The sequence below is a fragment of the Oryctolagus cuniculus genome, chromosome 2, assembly GCF_051225735.1.
Source record: "Oryctolagus cuniculus isolate XC-2025 breed Fujian yellow rabbit chromosome 2, ASM5122573v1, whole genome shotgun sequence".
Classification (NCBI taxonomy): Eukaryota; Metazoa; Chordata; class Mammalia; order Lagomorpha; family Leporidae; genus Oryctolagus; species Oryctolagus cuniculus.
Genome location: NC_142868.1, coordinates 1493821 through 1516861, shown reverse-complemented (window position 1 = coordinate 1516861; position 23041 = coordinate 1493821). Strand labels below are relative to the sequence as shown.

Below are 23041 nucleotides of genomic sequence, written 5' to 3'. Positions count from 1 at the left end.
TGGAAGCCTCTCTCTCTCTCTCTCTGCCTCTGCCTCTCTGTAACTCTACGTTTCAAATAAATAAATGAATCTTGAGAAAAAAAAAAGAAAAAAAAAAAAAAAGGATGTTCTTCCTCTCTAGGCTGGACTCTGTCAGCTGTGAAGGGCTACTTAACTCTAGACCTAAAGAAATGACACCAAAAGCCTTGATGACAAAACGCTACACAGACTGCGAAGCGGTAAGGTGTGACAAGGGGCCTGCACTGTGGCTTGTGCACTGCAAGCAGCGACTCTAGGCATCCCCTCTGTGCACCGAGTCCTGTTCCCAGCTGCTCCACTTCTGATCCACCTCCCTGCTAACGGCCCATCACCCACACGGAAGACCCGGATGAAGCTCCTGGTTTCAGCCCAGCCTAGCTCTGGCTACTGTGGCCATTTGGAGAGTGAACCAGCAGATGGAAGATACCTCTCTCTGTATCTCTTGACTTTCAAATAAATAAATCTTAAAAAAAAAAAAAAAAAAAAAAGGAAAAGGTATGCTAGAAGCAGCCGCTGTCTTAGGGCACATACACATCACATCACGATGGGAGGCAGCAAAACCAGAGTCTCAGGAGGGCCCGAGGGCTCCACGGGGGCCGGGAGCCACTGGACTTCTGCAAGTAGATGCAGCCCATTTTCTCTCAGCACCCACTATTTAGATCCCTGGGGTTCTCACAGCGTAAAGTGAACAGAACATGACCTCATAATGTAAGAAAACAGTATGCTATAACTGATGTCAGGGGAAACAGACAACACAGATTTATGACCTGGAAGTTTCCTTCACACATAAAGTAACGATGGGAAATGCTTAAAGAGGGAAAAGATGACAGGGCTGGTGCTGTGGCGCAGCGGGTAAAGCCGCTGCCCGCAGTGCTGGCATCCCTATGGGCGCCAGTTTGAGTCCAGCTGCTCCACTTCCGAACCAGCTCTCTGCTGTGGCCTAGAAAAGTAGTAGAAGACAGCCCAAGTCCTTGGGTTCCTGCAGCCGCGTGGAGAGCCGGAGGAAGCTCCTGTCTCCTGGCTTCGGATCGGCCTAGCTCTAGCCATTGCAGACATTTGGAGAGTGAACCAGTGGATGGAAGACCTCTCTCTCTCTGCCTCTCAAATAAAATAAATGAATCTTTAAAAAGAACGAAGGAACGAAGGAAGGAGGGAGGGAGGGAGGGTGGGAGGGTGGGAGGGAGGGGGGAGGGAGGAAGGGAGGGAGGGGAGGGGAGGGGCGGGGAGGAGAGGGGAGGGGAGGGGAGGGGAGGAGAGGGGAGGGGAGGGGAGGGGAGGGCCGGGGAGGGGCGGGGAGGGGAGGGGAGGGGCGGGGCAAGGGGTAAGGGGAAGGGAAGTGGGGGTGGGGGTGGGTTCGTGGAGTGGCAGTTAAGATGCTGCCCTGGGTGCCTGCATGTCATGCAGTGTCTGGGTCTGAGTCCCACTCTGTTCCCAGCTGCAGATTCCTGCCAAAGTACACCATGGAAAGCATAAAGTGATGGCTCAAGTATTTAGGTTTCTGCAACCCACGTGGGACAACCAGACAGAGCTTTCAACTTTTGGCTCCAGCCTGGCCCAGCCCAGTCTGTTGAAAGAACTTGGAGGGGCCGGCGCTGAGGCGTAGCAGGTAAAGCCGCTGTCTGTAGTACTGGCATCCCATATGGGTGCTGGTTCAAGTCCCGGCTGCCCCACTTCCGACCCAGCTCTCTGCTAGGGCCTGGGAAAGCAGTACAAGATGGCCCAAGTGCTTGGGCCCCTGCACCCGTATGGGAGACCCGGAGGAGGCTCCTGGCTCCTGGCTTTGGATTGGCATAGCTCTGGCCGTTATGGAAGACCTCTCTCCCTCTGCCTCTCCTCTCTCTGTGTAACTCTTTCAAATAAATAAATAAATCTTTTTAAAAAAATAAGAAAGAACTTGGAGAGTGAACCAGATAATGGATTAATATCCAGAATATAGAGAACTCCCAAAACACAGAAACAAAAAAATATGATTCAAAAATGGGCAAAAGAATTCAGTAGATAATTCTCCAAAGGCATGCAAAAGGACTGGTCCATGAGAAGAGTCTCCACATCACTAATCATTAGAGAAATGCAAACGGGAACTGAACTGTGGCAACACCTCACACCCTTAGGATGGCTGCTAGCAGACACAGAGGTAAGAGGTGGCGAGGATGCAGAAAAGCTGGTGGGAACGCAGAATGGTGTGGCTCATGTGGAAAACAGTACGGTAGTTTCTCAAACAGTGCCCAAAATAGGACTGCTATGTATTACGATTCTTCTGGGTATACACCAGAAGAACAGGGGCACCCTGGCCACGGCAGTGTTCCTCGCAGCAGCCAGCACATGGACACAGTGCACATGCTCACTGACAGGAGAGGGGATAAAAAACAGCACCGAGTCACACAGTGGACGTCCCGCTGCCTGAAAGGAAGGAAAGTCCCCAATATCCGGGACCCGGATGATCCCCCAACGCATCACACAAAGTGAAAGACACCAGTCACGGAAAAAACGGTGCCTGTGCAACAGCCTGCAAGAGGCTCTTCAAGCAGCCCCAATCAAGACAGAAGGCAGAATGGTGGCTGCCAGAGGCCGGGAGGGGAACAGGGAGCCACTGCTTACAGGGTAGAAAGCTCCATTTTTACAAATGAAGAGTCAGCAATGGGTCACCATGGCACAGTTAACATGGTTCACGCTATGCAGTGTGTTATTTTAGTGCAATAAAGCGGTCTCAAAGCTGGGGATGGAGAAAAGCACAACGCTGACCCCAGCACAGAAGTAGACGGAGCTGCATTAGTATCAGACTTTGCCAGAGCCAAAGAACAGCTCCGTTCTCCAAGTCTCACATGCTTGAGAAACAACAGTGCACAGGACTCACGCGAGAGACGCATCTACCTCTCAGACGCAGGCCGCAGGCAGCACCAATCAGCCGGGCGTAAGACACCTACAGACCCCCATCAGTGCACAGGACTCACGCGAGAGACGCATCTACCTCTCAGACGCAGGCCGCAGGCAGCACCAATCAGCCGGGCGTAAGACACCTAGAGACCCGCATCAGTGCACAGGACTCACGCAGCGAGAGACGCATCTACCTCTTAGACGCAGGCCTCAGGCAGCACCAATCAGCCGGGCGTAAGACACCTAGAGACCCCCATCAGTGCACAGGCCTCACGCAGCGAGAGACGCATCTACCTCTCAGACGCAGGCCGCAGGCAGCACCAATCAACCGGGCGTAAGATGCCTACAGACCCCCATCAGGACAGCGGGGTGCAGAGAGGCACTTCACAAGTTTGTGGGGAACAGAATCAAGTTCATTTTGGTGCCCAAAACTGTTAAATGCCTGCCTAGTTTTTTTGTGACCCACAATCATTTTCCATAAACTCTTTGAAGACCTCTCACATATTCTTCTCAAGCTCCAGTGGAACATTCAAGACAGACCACATTCTGGGAAACAGAAGCACAACTTAATAAATTCAACAGAACAGAAATCCTACGATATCTGCCTCTTGGACCAGGATGCACTGAAGTAGAAGTCACTGACAAAGATAGTTGCAAAATCCCAAACAACTTCATTTTCCCTCTAGTACTTTGTAACTGTCTTTTCCCTTGTTAACTATTCTGAAGTTTTAAATGACTTAAATCTCAGTTTATAAAGTAAATCTATCACTAGTATGAAGAAATTTAAAAAAGAAATCAGTGTTTGAGTTTCTCAGGAAAGTAAATTTTCCATAGTACTCATCCTCAACATTTTAAGTACTAAATGTTTAAACACACTGACCAAAACATGAAAGAAAAGGATTATGCCCGCAATGACATAAATCAAACCCCTAAGAGACCAGACAATGCAGAAATGGAAGCTGACCAAAGGCGGGTCCAGAAGAGCCCTGGTGTACAAGGCTGCCCTCCACACTCTGCCCACCTCGTGCCTCCCAACTACACTCAAAACATCGCACTCAACAATCCTCCTGGCACCTCTAAGAAATCAACTCTGACAGAACTAAAGACACGTTTGTGCCATTTTAATCTAACTCACGTGTTCTCTGGAAAATGCTTCCAGCCACTCCTGTGGGGTTGTTAACGCATTATGCACTTAGGCACAGGGTATCACAGCATTCAGTGATGTCAAACTAACTCAACACAAAGCAAGTTTGCAAGATGTGGCAACGCAAGCTTGTCTAGAGAGACAAGCACGTTCAAAGGAAACAGACTGCCGACTGCATCTTTTTTATTCTCCCAAATAAAAATGACCTTCAACTAAGGAATTTCAAACCAATCAGAAGGCTTGAGATCAACAGCAGAGTGGCTGGAATCATGCTGAATGTAAGTTCCTAAGTTTCCACTTGACCTCTGGATTTGCCTTTCACATCCGACCAAGGAAGTCAAGCAATAGATGTCACAGGAACGGATAACAGCACAAATAAGTCTCCTCTCCCACCACCCTGTTACAGACCACCCACAACTTCTTGAGTGTCCCAGTAAGCTTTGGGAAGAATTAACTTCACTACCTTGCTTGAATGTTTTTAGGAACTAATTACTGAATAGACTGTACCAGCAAAAACACATGTAACAGAACACCCTATCACCTTTCCTCGGGACTAGGAACCAGGGCAGCGTCCGGGGAAAACCAGGGAGTGAAGAGCTAGGCCCCGAGGATGTGACACATCCACCCAGAGGCAGACCAGCTGCTCATGGATGAATGTCCCACCTGAGCAACATTCAACTCAGAGAGAGAAAGCATGAGCTTGGGTGGCTGTCAAGTACCTACTGTTTAAAGACTTATCTGAAAGGCAGAGTGACAGAAAGAACATGCGCGTGTAGACACACACACACACACACACACACACACACACACACACAGTCCTGGCTGCTCTGCTTCTGATCCAGCTCTCTGCTAATGCACCTGGGAAGGCAGCAGAAGACGGCCCTGGTGCCTGGGGCCCTACTACCTACAGGGGTAGGAGGCCCAGATGGAGTTCTTGGCTCCTAGCTTCAGCCTAGCCCAGATCTGGCTATTCTGGCCATTCGGGGAGTCGGTCAATGGATGGGAGACATCTCTCTCTTTCCCGCTCTCTCTTTTGCTCTGCCTTTCAATTACATAATAAGCCTTTATTAATACCTAAGGAGGCAACACTATCTAAAATACAAAGAACAAAAGCAACGTAAAAACTTCACTGGAAAATCTAAGATACTAAATACATGCACCATGTTCTCAAGAAACCACAGAAAGTCAGCCATCTTCCACAGCCTCAGCCCTTGTCCAGAACAGGCCCTGAGCACACTGGTTCTGGCAGCCCTGGCCCCAGGCTCCGGCCTGCAGAGTATGGCCATTTTCTGAGGTCTCATTCGGGGTTTCTCCTTGAGCCTCGTGCTTTGCATACTACGAAGCACAATCGTTTCAGACCTTGTAGAGCCTGGCCACCACCAGCAGACTCACGCTATGTTCACATTATTTTACTCAGCACACTAAGGCCCCAGAGGCCTTGAGCAGGTAACCCGAGCCCCACGGAAGCATCTGCAAGTCTAACCTGCCAGCAAGACCAGCTGAAAAGCTCCCTGTGCTCCCGTAAATCCTGCATGAACAAGCCACAGGCTTCACGACTGCTCTGACAGCTGTGAAGTTCAAAGTCACAAGTGCTTGAACAATGGTGGAAACAACACTGCAGATCCTCCTCTGAGAGCACATGCTACCCTATGCTGTCTCTCCACCTCAGCTCCCCAACTTACCTTACTGTGTGTGAAGGGGGGTGCTGTATACAGGGTGGGGTGGATGAGGGGGCGTGGCAGGTGTGGCACCGTGTGCAGCGGCACATGTCCGTGGATATGGGGGTACAGGTGCAGCGCAGGGTGCGTAGGCTTCTCTGGGCTCAGGAACTGATGGCCAGGGGGGAGGGCTCCAGCTGTCACTGCTGATGCCGGCAGTCCGGAAGCTTCTTGCTTACAAACGTGGCACTCACAAGTGTTTGCAGCTTGCTCAGTCTAAAGAAAAAGGGGGGGGGGGGGAATAACTGATTATTTAGATTTTTCCAAACAATTACAAAGTAAATACAAAAGTACAGGGCTTGTCAGCTGCCCTGAGCGGAACAGGGCCCTTGTGCGAGGGAAGGAGGGGCCGCACGATGCCTGCCGGGACAGAAGAGCACACCTTGTGCTCAGGGGCCAGCTCGGGATCTGTGTCCGGTGCCTCACTGCACAGGGACAAGGGAACTAGTCTAGATGATGAGGGAGGAGAGGGTGCCGGGACCAAGAAGAGCAGAACCACGGGATGGCTCTGCGGCTGGATCCTGCTGCTTAATGAAAAGTCCCGCAAGATTCTCTAGAACGAGGCCGAGAGGTGGGACTTTCAACTAACACAAAGTGACCAGCTTAGTGCTCCTTTCCCTCAGAGCAAATATCAAACTGAACGCAGCCGTCACCCACAACCATTTCAAAAGCTCTAGAATAATCAGTCAAGTGAAAGTATTCAGAGGATGGGGTTTAAAATGCAAGGTTCAAATAAAAGACTCAAAGACAAATTTTAGACTGAAAGACGTAAGAAGGTTCAAAGTAGGGGCCAGCGCTGTAGCGCAGTGGGTTAATGCCCTGGCCTAAAGCGCTGGCATCCCATATGGGCGCCGGTTCAAGACCCGGCTGCTCCACTTCTGATCCAGCTCTCTGCTATGGCCTGGGAAAGCAGTAGAGGATGGCCCAAGTCCTTGGGCCCCTGCACCCATATGGGAGACCCAGAGGAAGAAGCTCCTGGCTCTTGGCTTCGGATCGGCACAGCTCCGGCCATTGTGGCCAAGTGGAGAGTGAACCATCAGATGGAAGACCTCTCTCTCTCTCTCTCTCTCTCTCTGTGTAACTCTGAATTTCAAATAAATAAAATAAACCTTAAAAAAAAGAAAGTAAAAAGATGGTAAAAAAAAAAACACATTAATATAACAACCCAAGAAGCTGGAGTGGCCACAGTAATAAACAGTTCATAATGACAGGTCAGTAAGCTGGGGACACGTAAGAACAGCGTGTACATACAAGTCAACAGCACCACCACTAATGAAGGAACAAGAACTGGCAGACTGACAGGAGACATAACCCAACTCAACCACTGTACTACAAGATTTCCATGTGCTTCTCTCAGGGACTGAGGGCAGCCAGAGTATGAGCTGTGATCTGATTATCCGTGTTCTTACAAATCCACAGCCCAACCTCCAAGGTGACAGCATCAGGAGGTGGGGTCTTTGGGAGGCCCCTCCCAGCTGAGACCCCAGCAAGCTGACAGCACACAGGGACACTGCCGGTGCCTTCATCTCAGACCTGCCAGCCTCCAGAAGTTAAGCGGAACGTGTGCTGGTGGGAAGCCACACACTGCGGTGTGAGTGGACGAAGATGGTACACAAGACGTGAACAATGCCACCAACTCGACCAAACTGTCAAGTGCTACATGACAAGAGCAGAATATAGGCCCGCGCCGCGGCTCACTAGGCTAACCCTCCGCCTGCGGCACTGGCACACGGGGTTCTAGTCCTGGTTGGGGCACTGGATTCTGTCCCAGTTGCTCCTCTTCCAGTCCAGCTCTCTGCTGTGGCCCAGGAGTGCATTGGAGGATGGCCCAGGTGCTTGGGCCCTGGACCCACATGGGAGACCAGGAGGAAGCACCTGGCTCCTGGCTTCTGATCAGCACAGTACACCGGCCATAGCAGCCATCTGGGGGGTGAACCAACGGAAGGAAGACCTTTCTCTCTGTCTCTCTCTCTCACTGTCTAACTCTGCCTGTCAAAAATAAATAAATAAATTTTAAAAAAGAGCAGAATATAAACTGTCTTCAAGTAGACATGGGACATTATCTAGGACAGACCACAGGTCAGGCCAAAAAGCAGGTTCTAGTAAATTCAAAAGATCTAAAATCAGGGCTGGTGCTGTGGCGCAGTGGGTTAATGCCCTGGCCTGAAGCGCCGGCATCCCACATGGGTGCCAGTTCTAGTCCTGACTGGTCTGCTTCCAATCCAGCTCTCTGCTATGGCCTGGGCAAACAGTAGAAGATGGCCCAAGTCCTTGGGCCCCTGCACCCGCTTGGGAGACCAGGAAGAAGCTCCCGGCTCCTGGCTTTGGATCAGCTCAGCTCTGGCCATTGCAGCCATCTGGGGAGTGAACCATCAGACGAAAGACCTCTCTGTCTCTCTGCCACTCCTCTCTCTAACTCTGACTTTCAAATAAATAAATAAATCTTTTTTAAAAAAAGAAAGATCTAAAACCAATAATCTAGGTGTTAAAGAAGAGCAAAGCAAAATCAAAGAACACCAAAAGAATTAAAATAAATATCAGGACAGAAATAAATAAAAAAAAAAAAGAAAATTAAAAAATCTCAAATCTGGTTGTCTAAAAGACCAAGAACTACCAAATCTTTGACACCAGTGATGAGGGGATTAAACAGAAATGACAAAATTATGCAAATCCGTAATAAATATCACCACAAACCCTACAGAACTGAAAGCACGACAAAAGGCTATAATAACTTCAGGGAAACAAATAGACAACTGAGGGGCCGGCGCCGTGGCTCAATAGGCTAATCCTCCACCTTGCGGCGCCGGCACACCGGGTTCTAGTCCCGGTCAGGGCGCCGGATTCTGTCCCGGTTGCCCCTCTTCCAGGCCAGCTCTCTGCTATGGCCAGGGAGTGCAGTGGAGGATGGCCCAGGTGCTTGGGCCCTGCACCCCATGGGAGACCAGGAAAAGCACCTGGCTCCTGGCTCCTGCCATCGGATCAGCGCGGTGCGCCGGCTGCAGCGGCGGCCATTGGAGGGTGAACCAACGGCAAAAGGAAGACCTTTCTCTCTCTGTCTCTCTATCTCACTGTCCACTCTGCCTGTCAAAAATAAAAAAAAAAAAAAAAAAAAAAAAAAAAAAAAAAAAACAAATAGACAACTGAGGAGAAATAAGTGAAGTCTCAGAGAAAGTTACTATTAAATTAACTCAATAAGAAATAGAAAAATCTGAATAGACCAATTACAAATAAATGAAAACTTTTCTTTTTAAAAAGATTTATTTATTTAAAAGTCAGAGACAGAGAGAGAAAGGAAGACAGACAGAGAGGGAGATCCTCCGTCTACTGGTTCACTCCCCAAATGGCTATGACAGCCAGGCTGAAGCTCCATCCGGGTCTCCCACGTGGGTGCGGGGCCCAAGCACTTGGGCATCTCCCACTGCTTTACCCAGGCATAGCAGGGAGCTGGATCACAGTGGAGCAGCTGGACATGAACCAACATCCACAGGGGATGCCAGTGTCTTTACCCGCTTTACCACCCCCACCAGTACCAGTAAACAAAAACCTGAATAAGCAAGCACTAATCTTCCCACAGAGAAAAGAATCAAATCCATAGGATTCTGCTGGTGGATTCTTTCAGATAGCTAAGAAACCTCAATCTTAGAAAAACTCCATCAGAAACAAAAGTCGTTAGAAAGATCGCCCAACTCATTCTGTGAGAACAGTATTAATACCCTGATACCAAAGACAGAGACAAATCACAAGGACAGAAAACTACAGATCAATAATAAATTTAAGAAATACCTTCAAGGGCCATCCATCAAGGAAGGAGGTACCTTTCTCTGAAGGGAGGAGAGAACTTCCACTTTGACTATGACCTTGTCTAAATAAGGTTGGAGTTTGTGAACTCAAGAGGCTTCCATAGCCTTGGCAGCTCATGACAAGAGCCTCAGGAGATCACTGACGTCATAAATAAGAGTGCCAATTGTTAAATCAACAACGGGAGTCACTGTGCACTTGCTCCCCATGTAGGACCTCTGTCCTTAATGTGTTGTACTATGAGAATTAACGGTAGAACTAGTACTCAAACAGTACTTTATACTTTGTATGACTGTGTGAGTACAAACTGTTGAATTCTTTACTGGTACAGAGTTGATCTTCTTTATATAAAGATAATTTAAAATGAATCTTAATGAAGAATGGGATGGGAGAGGGAGTAGGAGATGGGATGTTTTGCGGGTGGGAGAGTGGTTATGGGGGGAAGAACCGCTATAATCCAAAAGTTGTACTTTTGAAATTTATATTTAATAAAAGTTTTCTATAAAAATATTGAAAATTTTAAAAAGATATGTAAAAATTTATTGATATTACAGTTAAAAATAAGCACATGAAATAAAAGCCTTCCTCCTTCAAAGCAAAAAAAAAATACTTTCAAAATACACAGATGAGAAATTAATAAGAACTAAGAGGAACTAAAGGTGATTTAAATAAATGAAAAAGTTCAGAATGTTGATAAGATTGAATTCTGGGGCCGGTGCTATGGTGTAGCAGATCAAACCTCCACCTGCGGGACAGGCATCCTATATGGATGTTGCTTCAAGTCCCGGCTGCTCCACCCGAATCCATCTCCCTGTTAATGGCTTGGGACAGCAGTGGAAGACGGCCCAAGTGCTTGCGCCCCAGCACCCATGTGGGAGATCTGGAGGAAGCTCCTGGCTCCTGGCTTTGGATTGGTGCAGCTCCAGCTGTTGCAGCCAATTGGGGAGTGAACCAGTGAATGGGAGACCTCTCTCTATGCCTCTAATTCTACCTTTCAAATAAATAAATCTATAAAAAAACCTGATAAGTTGATCCTAAAGTTGATATGGGAATGCCAAGGACTCTGAATAGTCTAAGTAATTCTGAAGAAGGCCCAAGCTAGAGACACTCCGCTGAGCCCGATTTCCACATAGCAAAGTCAGGTGCACGGTGGGGGAAGGGCATACAGAGAATTAACAGAATCCAGACACCAACGTTCACACATTCATGGTTCACAGGTTTTCAACCAATGCCTGAGGCAGTTCAGTAGGGGAAAGGATGTTCTTCAAACAAACAGCACCAGGACAACTGGAAATCCATGTGATGTAGAAAGACGAACTCCCAGACCTTAACCAGACACCATAAGCAAATATTGAGCCCAACAGACCACAGACATTAATAAAGAGTTAAGGGGCCGGCACTGTGGTACGGCAGGTAAAGCTACCGCCTTCCTGGCTGCTCCACTCCCAGTTCAGCTCTCTGCTGTGGCCTGGGAAAGCAGCAGCAGATGGTCCAAGTGCTTGGGCCCCTGCACCGACATGGGAGACCCGGAAGAAGCTCCTGGCTCCTGGCTTCAGCCTGGACCATCTCTGGTTGTTGTGGCCATTCTGGAGTGAATCATTGATTGAAAAATGCCCCCTCCCCTCCCTGCCCCCGTAACTCTGCCTTTCAAATAAATATTAAAAAACAAAAAAACCTAAAAACTAAAAGAGGTGTCGCCTAGCAGTTAAGGTGTTTGCGTCTGTACCAGAGTTCAGTTGGTTCCATTCCTGGCTGCATCTTCTGACTGCCAACTTCCTGCCAATGCCACCTCCAGGAGGCACAGCGATGGCTCCAGCTAACTGGGTCCCTGCCACCTAGCTAGGAGGCCTGGAGGGCATTCCCAGTCCCAGCTCTTGCGAGTGTGAAGCAGCAGATGGCAACTCTGTGTCTCTAAACTAAAATTAAACACACACATACACACACACACACACACATCACATACCACGAGTAAATATTGCAAAATGCGTATGTGATACAGGACTATAGAAAACCCTTATTACCCAATAATCAGAAGAGGAAACAAACAGAAATCTATGAAAAGACGGTCAATTTTACCCATAAAGAGGGAGAGGAAACCGTAAACGACAAAGGGTCACCACTCACGTGTGGAGGCTGGCAAGAATCCTACACCTGTGACAACTCTGTCGGAATCTCGGGAAGATCACATGGCATCCTCAGCCCTACTCAAGGTGCCCTGCCCAGGACCCCCCCCCCCCCCCGCCGAAGACCAGTGCCAGGACGCATCTGCTGACATGCACACGTCCGCTGCATACGGCGGCTCAGTGAGTCTTTTGTAATAGCCAAGAGGGAAGGGGGACAACACAAGTGCCCATCCACAGGGGACTAAAAAGAAAAGCTGCACAGTGGAAACGTGGCAGCAAGCAGAGGAGAACGAGGAAGGGACGCGACACAGGGACAAGGCCTGTCGGGATGCACTGCGAAGTGGGAAGCAGGGCACAGAACAGGGGGACGGCGTACGGCCTATCACACAAGACAGACGCAAGAGAAGAACACACATCTGCACTGATGCACTCAGTAAGTAAGCCTGCTTATCTACCGGCACGCGACTAAGTACTGCGGTGCTGGGCAGCCTGCACGCACAGCTGTATCTGGAGGTGGCAACAGGACTGCTCCACTGTCTGAAGCATATACTCGTGTTGCCTAATAAAATGCATTAATCAGTCAAGCATCTTGACCTTCAACTGTTCTCACTCTCATTTGAAAACCATTTAGGGAGAAGTGAAATTGACACTGTGAGAAGCAAAGACTTGACCAGCCCTTGTCCTATCGAGGAACAGTTTATCTTTTTTTTTTTCTTTTCACTATTTTCTTTTTCTGCTTAATACCATTGGTTGAACTCTTTACTTAACACAGAATTATTCATAGGTGTTTAAATCTAATTGAAAATTGATCCCTTTAAAAAATAAGGGTGGGAATAAGAGAGGGAGGATATGTACAATCTGGCACACGCTCCCAGACTTACCCCTAAGGGTAAAGCTAAAAACTTGCATGGGACTCCAAATCCCATTAAGCTGGGTGGTACTAACATGTTAAAGTGATCATTTTAAGTGTGTAACTGATCATATAGATAGGAATAAGTGGCAAAGGGATCACATAAATAAGATCAAGTGTCTGCTAATAACGATAGAAATTTAAAAAAAGAGAGAGAACAATCCAACATGGGAAGCAGGCCACACAGCAGACTCATAGAAGGACAAATGGCATAAACAGCACTCTGACCTCAGAAACAGCCCTTAAGGCATTCAGATCTGGCTAAAAAGCCCATGAGAGCATTTCAGGCATGGAAAGCTGAGACACTGTGGCAAAACTGTCCTCCATGAAAGATCTCTGTGAGTGAGACCCCAGTGGAAAGAAGGGGCCATCAAGGAAGGAGGTACCTTTCTCTGAAGGGAGGAGAGAACTTCCACTCTGATTATGGCCTTGTCTAAACACTGGTGGAGTTTGTGAGCTCAAGAGGCTTCTATAGCCTTGGCAGCTCATGACAAGAGCCTCATAAATAGGAGTGTCAATTGTTTAATCAAAAACAGGAGTCACTGTGCACTTACTCCCCATGTAGGACCTCTGTCCTTAATGAATTGTACTATGAGAATTAACAGTAACATTAGTCTTCAAACTGTACTTTATACTTTGTGTGGGTGAAAACTGTTAAAATCTTTACTTAGTATAGAGTTGGTCTTCTGTAAATAAAGATAATTAAAAATCAATCTTGGGGCCGGCACTGTGGTGCAGCTCTGGCCGTTGCGGCCATCTAGGGAGTGAACCACAAGATGGAAGACCTCTCTGTCTCTTTCTGTAACTCTGTCTTTCAAATAAACAAACAGACAGACAAATAGATAAATGGAAGGAAGGAAGGAAGGAAGGAAGGAAGGAAGGAAGGAAGGAAGGGAGGGAGGGAGGGAGGGAGGGGGGAGGGAGGGATCTTAATGTTAAGAATGGGATGGGAAGGGAGTAGGTGGGATGGGAGTGGGGGTGGGAGAGTGGGTATGGGGGGAGAGACACTGTAACTATGAAATCTTTATTTATTAAATAAAACCTTTCTTTAAAACAAATACCATTTACAGGGGCTAGCGCTGTGGCACAGTGGGCAGACCCACTGCCTGTGATGCTCACATCCCATGTGGGTGCCAGTTCGAGTCCTGGCTGCTCCACTTCTGTTCCAGCTCCCAGCTGGAGGAGACTCCTGGCTCAAGGCTTCAACCTTGCACAGCTCTGGTGGTTTCAGCCATCCGGGGAGTGAACCAGCAGATGGAGGAACTGTCTTTGTCTCTCTCTAATTCTTTCAAATAGATAAATCTTTTTTTTTTTTTTTTTTTTTTTTTTTGACAGGCAGAGTGGACAGTGAGAGAGAGAGACAGGGAGAAAGGTCTTCCTTTGCCGTTGGTTCACCCTCCAATGGCTGCCGTGGCCGTTGCACCACGCCTATCCGAAGGCAGGAGCCAGGTGCTTCTCCTGGTCTCCCATGGGGTGCAGGGCCCAAGCACTTGGGCCATCCTCCACTGCACTCCCGGGCCACAGCAGAGAGCTGGCCTGGAAGAGGGGCAACCAGGAAAGAATCTGGTGCCCCGACCGGGACTAGAACCCGGTGTGCTGGCGCCGCAAGGCGGAGGATTAGCCTAGTGAGCTGCGGCGCTGGCCAAATAAATAAATCTTATAAATAAAACCACCACCACCAAAAAAACCCTGCTTGCTAAGCAACTATCACAAAACCGATTCTCTAAGAAAAAGATAAGTTTGGTTAATATTAAAAGAGATACTAGGGCCAGCAGTATGCCACAGCGGGTAAGGCCACGACTGCTTACAGTGCAGGCATCCCATTTAGGCGCTGGTTTGAGACTCAGCTGTTCCACTTCCAATCCAGCTCTCAGCGATGGCCTAGGAAAGCAGCAGAAGATGGCCCAAGGCCTTGGGCTCCAGCACCCACGTGGGAGACCTGGAAGAAGCTCCTGGCTCCTGGGTTTGGATGGGCCCAGCTCCAGCCGTTGCTGTCATTTGGGGAGTAAACCAGCAGATGGAAGCTCTCTCTCTGCCTCTGTTAACTCCGTCTTTTCAAATACATAAATAAATCTTAAACACACACACACAAAACCAGAATACTGAACAGGAAAAACAAAGACCTTTTATTATTAAACCAAACCTCTTAACCTTCCGCTATTTTATTTAAAAAACTCTCTTCTTGCTTCTACACAGACAAAATACTACATAACATCTAAATAAATATATAAAGGGCTGTGGGTTGTTGTAGATAAAGACTGCTGATTATAGATTCAAGCAAGAGAAACAGGTTAAAATGAAGGCTTAAAAAAAAAAGATGTATGTATTTATTTGAAAGCCAGAATGTCAGAGACAGAAGAAAAGACAGAGGTCTTCCATCTGCTTGTTCACTCCCCAAATGGCTGCCACAGCCAGGGCTGTGCCAGACAGAACCCAGGAGCTTCATTCAGGTCTCCCCAGTGGGTGGCAGGGACCCAAGCACATCGGCTGTCTGCTGCTTTCCCGGAGCACTGGCAGGAACAAGGACTCAAACCAGGCACTCCAATTTGGGATGTGGGCACCCCAAGTGGTGGCTTAACTCACTGTGCCACACACCTGCTCCACGGCTGTTTATAAATCTGCCTTCAATCTCTTTAGTTTTAATCAGGAATGACTTGAATACTTTCTTTAATTAGTCATGTTCAATATTTACAGAAAATAAACGCAGAGAAAGACTTGGTGAAACAGAAAACATGAAAATGGAAATCTCACCTGCTGCGCTGGGTAAGACGGGGGTGGACTGTCCACTTTGCTCTCCTCTTTCCTGGGGCTATTTCCTAGCGCCCCGTCTTCCTGCGGGGCCCCGGGCGGCTCCCCACTACTCTCTCCATCGGCTTCTTCGTCGTCAGCTTCCGAAGAACTGCTGCTGCTGCTGCTGACCTGAGGGGACTTCAAAGACCTTCTTTTGTAACTCACATTTTCTCAGAACGTAAGCACACAGCATCAAAATCAACATGTGAGACCAGGTATTATGCCGTTTACTGCTGCTCCGGAGGAGCTGCCCCTACCTCATCCTTCAGGGCCATGTTTTCCCCACCACCGTTCAATTCACTGTGGATTCCATTCATGTTGGCCACCACCTCAGTGTCATCGTAGTTACTCAACGGATAAATGTCCGCGAACTTGGCCGACAGCGGAGCCACGTCTTCGTCGTCACTACAGCTGAGACAAGCACACAGGTCACCTGAGCCTCCTCTCTGCCAGGTCACTGTTTCCACTCTGTTATCCTTCCCCGCTACCACTGAACACCTCTTAGTTAGCCCAACACAAGATCAGCATGCATGCTCTTTGGGAAGGTGGGGCAAAGCAGAAAAATAAGGCAGCCAGGAAAACTTAGACAGATGCATTTCCATTTGACTTGAGTGTCCTGGTCTAAATTGTTAGCCACTCCCAAGCAGTCACAATCTTTGATTGAAACTACAGGCATACACAGGTTCTTAGTGTTTGCTTTTATAACCACCAGAATTGCAGAAATAGCCAGCTCAACAAAATGTAAACATCAATCTTTCTGTAACAAGGTCTGCTTTGGTCAAGTGAGTTATGATCTCAATCAAGTACCAGTTTTAGCAAAGTGCCTGAGCTTTCAGGACATTTGCCCACAGAGACCACTTCCAGCATGACGTCCTAGTGGATGGAAAGGGCTGGCACAAGGCCCACGGCTGAGTGAACGCCTCAAGGCATGACCAAACACCCGGGGTCACAGCCCGTCGTCAGTGTCGGCACACACTGAATGGCTTCAAGCAGGCAAAAATCCCAAGACCCGGCCGTCTGGTACTCCTCCTCAGCAGGAGTCAGCACACAGCGGCAGTGTGACCTGGGGCTCGGCAGTGAGACGCACGCGGCACCCGCAGGTAAAGGTGCTCCGCTCCCGGGGCCTGCGATGGAGCCTGTGCCTGTGCCCATGCTCACGCTCAGTCCTCAACTACCACCACCGCCATGACGAGCCGGGGGGAGGGTCTGCGAAGAAGTAACTCAGCTATCCGCTCCATGTGATGACCCTAGCACCGGAGAGAGCTAGCAAGCCCCGTTCTAGGGACTGAAACCACGGCACGCTCGTTGACCCTTGAGAAATGGCACCAAGAAAGAAGACACTGGAGATTTTCAGACGTGGCACCCTGTATTTGGAAGGCACTATTTGTACATTGCTGGAGGCTCGGAGAGGGTGGGCTCCCGTGACGAGAGGTAAGGGCTCCCACGGCCATGCAGCCGCCAGTGAAGGCACACGAGGTGCCCACAGCTGACGTCGACAGCAAGGACAACGAGCCGGGATGGGACTTCCCAACCCAAACTTTCATTAGACCACACACATTTAACTTGATGTTTCTCATAACTGGATACATGCAGGCTGCAAAACCCTTGGCACTCTTCCCAGCGCCCCTGGGAGAGAGCACAGCTCAATCTTCCAACGAAGCGAGTCTCAAAAGAGCTCAGACCAGTCCTTACTGAGAATTCAAAGAGCCCGAAGGAACACGTCAGAGTGTGGGCAATCCTAGGAGAGGAACACCACGCGCCTGCCAGTCTGAGAAACGTGTGTCCCTCCCGCAGGCAGCTCCTGGGCTCCCAGCACACTGCACACAAGCAGCAGAAACCCACTGCCCTCAGTAACCAGACACGCCACGTGCAGCCCTTCCGAAGCCTCCACAAACAACAGAGCAACAACGCTGAACTCTGAGGCCAGTCACCTACAGCGTGACATGTGACAGCCCCCCTGTGGGGACAGAAAACAGACTTTCAGTCGCTTGCTAAAGTGATCCTCCGGGCTCTTAGCAAGACATGGAACCAGCACGAACACTGGTGGACAACGAGGGGGAGGAGCAGCGGCTGGTCACCCTCCAAGAGAATGCGGAGACGTGAGGCCAGAGCTGGAGACACTTCCCTGCATACCAACATGTTTTTCTTTACTAGTATTTATGAATTCACTACATTTTTTTTCAGGTAATGAAACAGTGTCAAACTGATTTCATGTTTTAGATGCTGCTTAAAACAGTGGAGGGTCCTTTTCCATGAAAAATACTGTAATACCATTAATACTTCCTCAGACGGTACTGTCTGTTTCTCGTTATGGGATCACTTCAATCTCTGAAGCTTCATTCCAAAGCCAAACTTACAACGTTGGTGCAGAGCCATTGTCTGTGAGGATGAGTCTGGGATGCTGCTGAATTGTAATGGGAGAGCTGGAGCCCGACCCTGAGCTTGCTGATGACACGCTGGGTGGGCGCATCTCAGAGAGATAGTCGGGAGCGGAGTCCACTTGGAGGGGCAGCTGGTGAATGTGGATGTCGTCAGTGACGGGGGGGTCCATGATACCACAAGTGAGGATGTGTGAGAGGCTGCAGTCATCACACGCACATCTGATTGGGAATTAAGGACAGTTACCAGAGAGCTCAGGCTGGGCGTCCCGCAGCCGGGCACCCCACGCCCAGCGCTCACCTTCTCCGGTAGTTGCAGTTGGGGCAGTCGGGCATGCTCAGCCGCGACGACAGCATGTGCCGCACGGTGTCCGTGAAGCTGTTCTCCCCAGCGACTGCTTTCTTACTAGTTAACTGGAGGAAGTCATCAAATGGTGGCTCAAATGTGCAAGACACTGCCCCTGACCACGGCCCCACTTTTTAGTGACGACAGAGATGGTGGAGTGGCATGCTCATTAGCAGCCAGCAGAGACCACTTCCTCCAGCACGCCAGGGCAGGACACAGAGGCAGGGACTCAGGCCGCAGTGGCTGGGGCTGAGACACGCAAGGGCCCAGGTACTTCAAACCCCCCAGACGCTCATCCGCAGCAAACACGCAGTCCTGTGCCCTAACGGCAGACAGCAGGAGGCAGGGCTGCGGTGCACAGCCGACCTGTACCCTCTTGTCTCTGCGTGCCTGAGACTGATGAGCAGAAACCAGCTGGAGGAAGAGAGACTGACTGGAGGAGAGGGGCCAGATCTGAGAGCTTACAGGAAGTGGAAACCGATCTCCCACTGACTGTGAACATCTGGATTTCACCCAGGGGATGGCAGCAGCTGGAAGAGCCATGCAACAGGACAGCACACAGACACCCAGGTACCATCCGTGCACCTGTGGTGCCCACGGGAATGGGAACGGGAGGGAGGGACAGCCAAGGCCAAGGAACTGCAAACTTGTAAGAAAGGCCGAGGGAGGAGAGAAATCGGTCAGACAAGCAGGGGAGGCGGTCTGGCCCACGGATGGGAGGTCCCGGGAAGCAGGCTTGCAGATGCAGCTGAGGGCCCTGAGACCAGTCGTGGATGATCCCCAGCAAACCCTGCTCAACAGAGTAGCAGAGGATGGAGGACAGCCCTGGCTGGGAGGGGCCCCTGGGGAAGAGGAGGGAAGGAGACACGGGCCTGGCAGCAGCCACACTGAAGACAGCACCTGATGCTGTCTGAGCAGGGCCGAGCACCGTCCCTGGTCTCATGCCACAGTCTTCTCCCTCAGAGCGTGAACTGAGGCGGCACGGCCTGCCTCCCCGGTGACCACGGGTACGCAGTGCAACATCACTATGAGGCACCTAGGGCTCTACGGGCTAGCAGAGGTGCCTATGGGGCACGTATGGAAAATTAGGAACTAGGCAGGCAAAATGAGTTTATCTTAAACCCGTCTCTAGTGGTGGTTACTGACACCGGCCCTCAAACGCTCTGCTGGACCACAGCAGTCAGTGGGGGCCCTTCTCTCTGTAAGGAAGGCTGTTTCCTTTAACTGCCCCTCCCGCTGACAACCTTACCTGTTCTTCCAGGAATCTTCTTTGTTTAAAAAGCTCCCAGTCTTCTGTTAACATGCGCTGTTTGGTTTTCATTGTCATCTAGTAAGGAGTTGTAAGCAACAAAACAAAACAACAAAAAAACTTAATACCAGCAACAACTAAACAGGACATTCTCAAAGGCAGATTTTTTAAAAATTATTTATTTATTTATTTTATTTTCTGACAGGCAGAGTGGACAGTGAGAGAGAGAGACAGAGAGAAAGGTCTTCCTTTAGCCATTGGTTCACTCTCCAATGGCCACCGTGGTCGGTGCACCGCGCTGATCCGATGGCAGGAGCCAGGTGCTTCTCCTGGTCTCCCATGGGGTGCAGGGCCCAAGCACTTGGGCCATCCTCCACTGCACTCCCGGGCCACAGCAGAGAGCTGGCCTGGAAGAGGGGCAACCGGGAAAGAATCCGGCGCCCCGACCGGGACTAGAACCCGGTGTGCCGGCGCCGCAAGGCGGAGGATTAGCCTAGTGAGCCGCGGCGCTGGCTGCAGATTTTTTTAAAATGATAAATACAGAAATATCATCTGCGAACAAAGGTAGAATGCCACAAACACACTGACAGGTATTCTGTTTCGGCATCTTACCTGACTTACTCTAAAGCAATCACAAGTCATTTTCTGACCTAGAAACAGTCACCAGGCTGCCCGACGGGAGGGAGGAGCACGTCCCGTGAAGGTGGAGAAAGTGCCTCTGACCAAAGGGGAGCAGGAGCGACTGGCCATGAGCACACACACCACCCGTTCACACTCTTCCCCAGCTCTGGGAACACATGCCCATGATGTTTTAACTAAATAACGTAGATGGCTTCCTAATCAAAATCTACTTGGAAATCTGGTTTAAGAAGTAAGAGATGGCCGGCGCCGCGGCTCACTAGGCTAATCCTCTGCCTGCGGTGCCGGCATCCCGGTTTCTAGTCCCGGTTGGGGCGCCGGATTCTGTCCCAGTTGCTTCTCTTCCAGCCCAGCTCTCTGCTGTGGCCAGGGAGGGCAGTGGAGGATGGCCCAAGGGCTTGGGCCCTGCACCTGCATGGGAGACCGGGAGGAAACACCTGGCTCCTGGCTTCAGATCGGTGCAGCGCAGCGGCCATTTGGGGGGGTGAACCAACGGAAGGAAGACCTTTCTCTCTGTCTCTCTCACTGTCTAACTGTGCCTGTCAAAAACAAACAAAAAAGAAGTAAGGGAAATGTGAAACAGATGAATAAATGTAAAGTAAATATTTTTACTGAAAAGGTAGCAGATCTATACTGCTTGTTCTTCCTCCTTGCAAAAATCGATCAGGGGACCAGCACTGTGGCATAGTGGATAAGCCGCCGGCTGCATTGTTGACATCCCATATAGGCACTGGTTCGAGTCCCAACTGCTCCACTTCGATCCAGCTCAAGCTAATGTACCTGGGAAAGCAGCAGAGAATGGCCCAAATCCCAAATCGGCACAGCTCTGGCCATTGCAGCCGACTGGGGAGTGAACCAGCAGATGGAAGATCTCTCTTTCTCTCTCTGCCTCTCCTCTCTCTGTGTAACTCTGACTTTCAAATAAAATAAATAAATCTTAAAAAAAAAAAAAAAAAAACTAGGAAAGCTAGTTTCTCAGTTCATGTAACACAGATAACGGGCAGGAGTTCACTGCACTGCAGTGTCTCATTAGAGCCTTGCTCGGCTCCGGACTCCAGCCTGGCAGGCAGCAGGTCATGGCTGGAGTGACTGGGTCCCTTCACTCTCGTGCAAGACCTGGACTGAACTCCTGGCACCAGCCCCGACTGTGGGGAGGAAGGAGAGCAGTCATACAAATCTGACATCTATCCCAGTTTTCTGTTGTAAAAAAAATAAGCAGAAACAAAAGTAAACTTCTTTAATTTGCTAAAAACATCGAGGTCTGTGAGGGAAACATCAAAGTTCACGGTGAAACCGCCAACACTCCCTGGAGTCAGCACCCAGACCCCAGGGCTGGCATCAGTGCTTCCACGTAGGAGGGTCTGCCTGCAGCACAAAACACGTCCAAATGCTGAAAAGGACGAGAAGAAACCCTGGAAGACGACACCACGTCAGCCACTGAAGCACGGCTGGAGCTGACGAGGGGTGGAGGCGGCACCTGTTCCTAGTCCCAGCAGCAACAGCGCAGCGACCAGTTCCCCCGAAGGTGCCGCTCCTAACAGCCCGCACCTCTGTCAAATGCTGCCTGTGATCTCAGTAAGACACACACAGAAAATGAGCTAATGAGAGAAAGACAAATCATGTTCTTGAATGGAAAGATTCAATACTGGCGCCAGTTTTCCTTATATATGTCTGCAGTTTTGGGGAAAAGAATTTTCACATAGCTAGTCATACGACTATTGCCTAAGTAAAAAGTTATTTCAAATGCGCTAACAGGAAAAGTAACAGATTTTTTTTTTATCTTAGTACAGAATTCAAATTGGGTGTTTGAGAAGTAACATACATAAAAACCACCTTGGGGCAGGCGATTGGCCTGGAGGTTCAGATCCAGCTTGGACACCTACATCCCACATCAGTGCTGGTCTCAGTCCAGCTCCTTGACTGACCCAGCTTGGACACCTACATCCCACATCAGTGCTGGTCTCAGTCCAGCTCCTTGACTCTGGCCCAGCTTGGATACCTACATCCCACATCAGTGCTGGTCTCAGTCCAGCTCCTTGACTCTGGCCCAGCTTGGACACCTACATCCCGCATCAGTGCTGGTCTCAGTCCAGCTCCTTGACTCTGGCCCAGCTTGGACACCTACATCCCACATCAGTGCTGGTCTCAGTCCAGCTCCTTGACTCTGATCCAGCTTTCTGCTAATGTCATAGCAGGTGATGGCACAGAACTTAAGAGTCTGTGTCATCCACAAGGGGAACCCAGATTGGGTTCAGGGCTCTGGTTTCAGCCTGGCCTGTACCGGCTGTATGGGCATTTGGGGAATAATCTAGCAGATGGAATGAGAGCTCTCTCCTTGCCTTTCATATAAAATATAAAAATGCCTAAACCCAAAAAAAAACAATAACCAATCTCTTCCTCTTTGACCTTCTTTCACATACTTTGAGTAAAATTAATTATTTGGGACAGAGCAAATTTGGGTAGCTACTGTAGGCTTCTGTATGTGTCCAGCAATGAAGGGCCTGGCCTAGCTGAGACCTGAGGAGCCTCCTGTCACCCACAGACGTGGCTCAGGCACTGACAACGCAGTTCTGGACACACTGCCTGGCACGGTGCTGGGGAAAGGCCCACCTGCCTTTAGCTAAGTCACCTTAAGTCTATCACTTTCCCGAAATTACCCAAGAGCCACAGGTTACTCACAGCCTCAGAGACAAACATGGACACAAGGTGCTGGGGAAGTCGGAGGTCACTCAGGCGAATGGCACTGACGCCTGAGGGGGAAATGCCAAAGGGAGGGAGGAGGAGGAGTCCAAGTGGAGGAGTTCCCAGACCCTCGGCCTCTAGTGACAGGCCAGCATCCTCTGCGCATGCCAGGCCCAGCACTGCTCACACACACGTGGGCCCGTCTGCATGCTGGCCCACAGCCAAGTGCCTTCCCGGGGGTGCTCTGCAAACCTGGACTAGCAGGAAGCACTGGGCACAGAGGCCATCAGCCCCCATCAGGGATGTGAGTGGCGTGTGGCTCAAACACCTCAGCACAGGAGGGCTCTCAGCCACTCAGTCCAGGCACATCCC

At 49.8% G+C, this 23041-nt stretch overlaps 1 protein-coding gene across 4 annotated transcripts in view; it reads right to left on the bottom strand.

The window, feature by feature from the left end:
* Window positions 1-23041, bottom strand: part of FAM193A (family with sequence similarity 193 member A) — a 154399-nt gene that overhangs the window by 36958 nt on the left and 94400 nt on the right. For all 4 annotated transcript variants that reach the window (XR_016228478.1, XR_016228479.1, XM_070067973.2 and 1 more), the window contains exons 8-13: window positions 19349-19426; window positions 18055-18167; window positions 17733-17975; window positions 15633-15786; window positions 15337-15513; window positions 5719-5970 (exon numbers count right to left, since the gene is read on the bottom strand). Coding sequence is in view for 2 of the 4 variants with exons in the window: in XM_070067973.2 (XP_069924074.2) it covers window positions 5719-5970; window positions 15337-15513; window positions 15633-15786; window positions 17733-17975; window positions 18055-18167; window positions 19349-19426 (1017 nt within the window). In the remaining 2 variants the exon portion in view is untranslated. The remainder of the gene's footprint in view (window positions 1-5718; window positions 5971-15336; window positions 15514-15632; window positions 15787-17732; window positions 17976-18054; window positions 18168-19348; window positions 19427-23041) is intronic.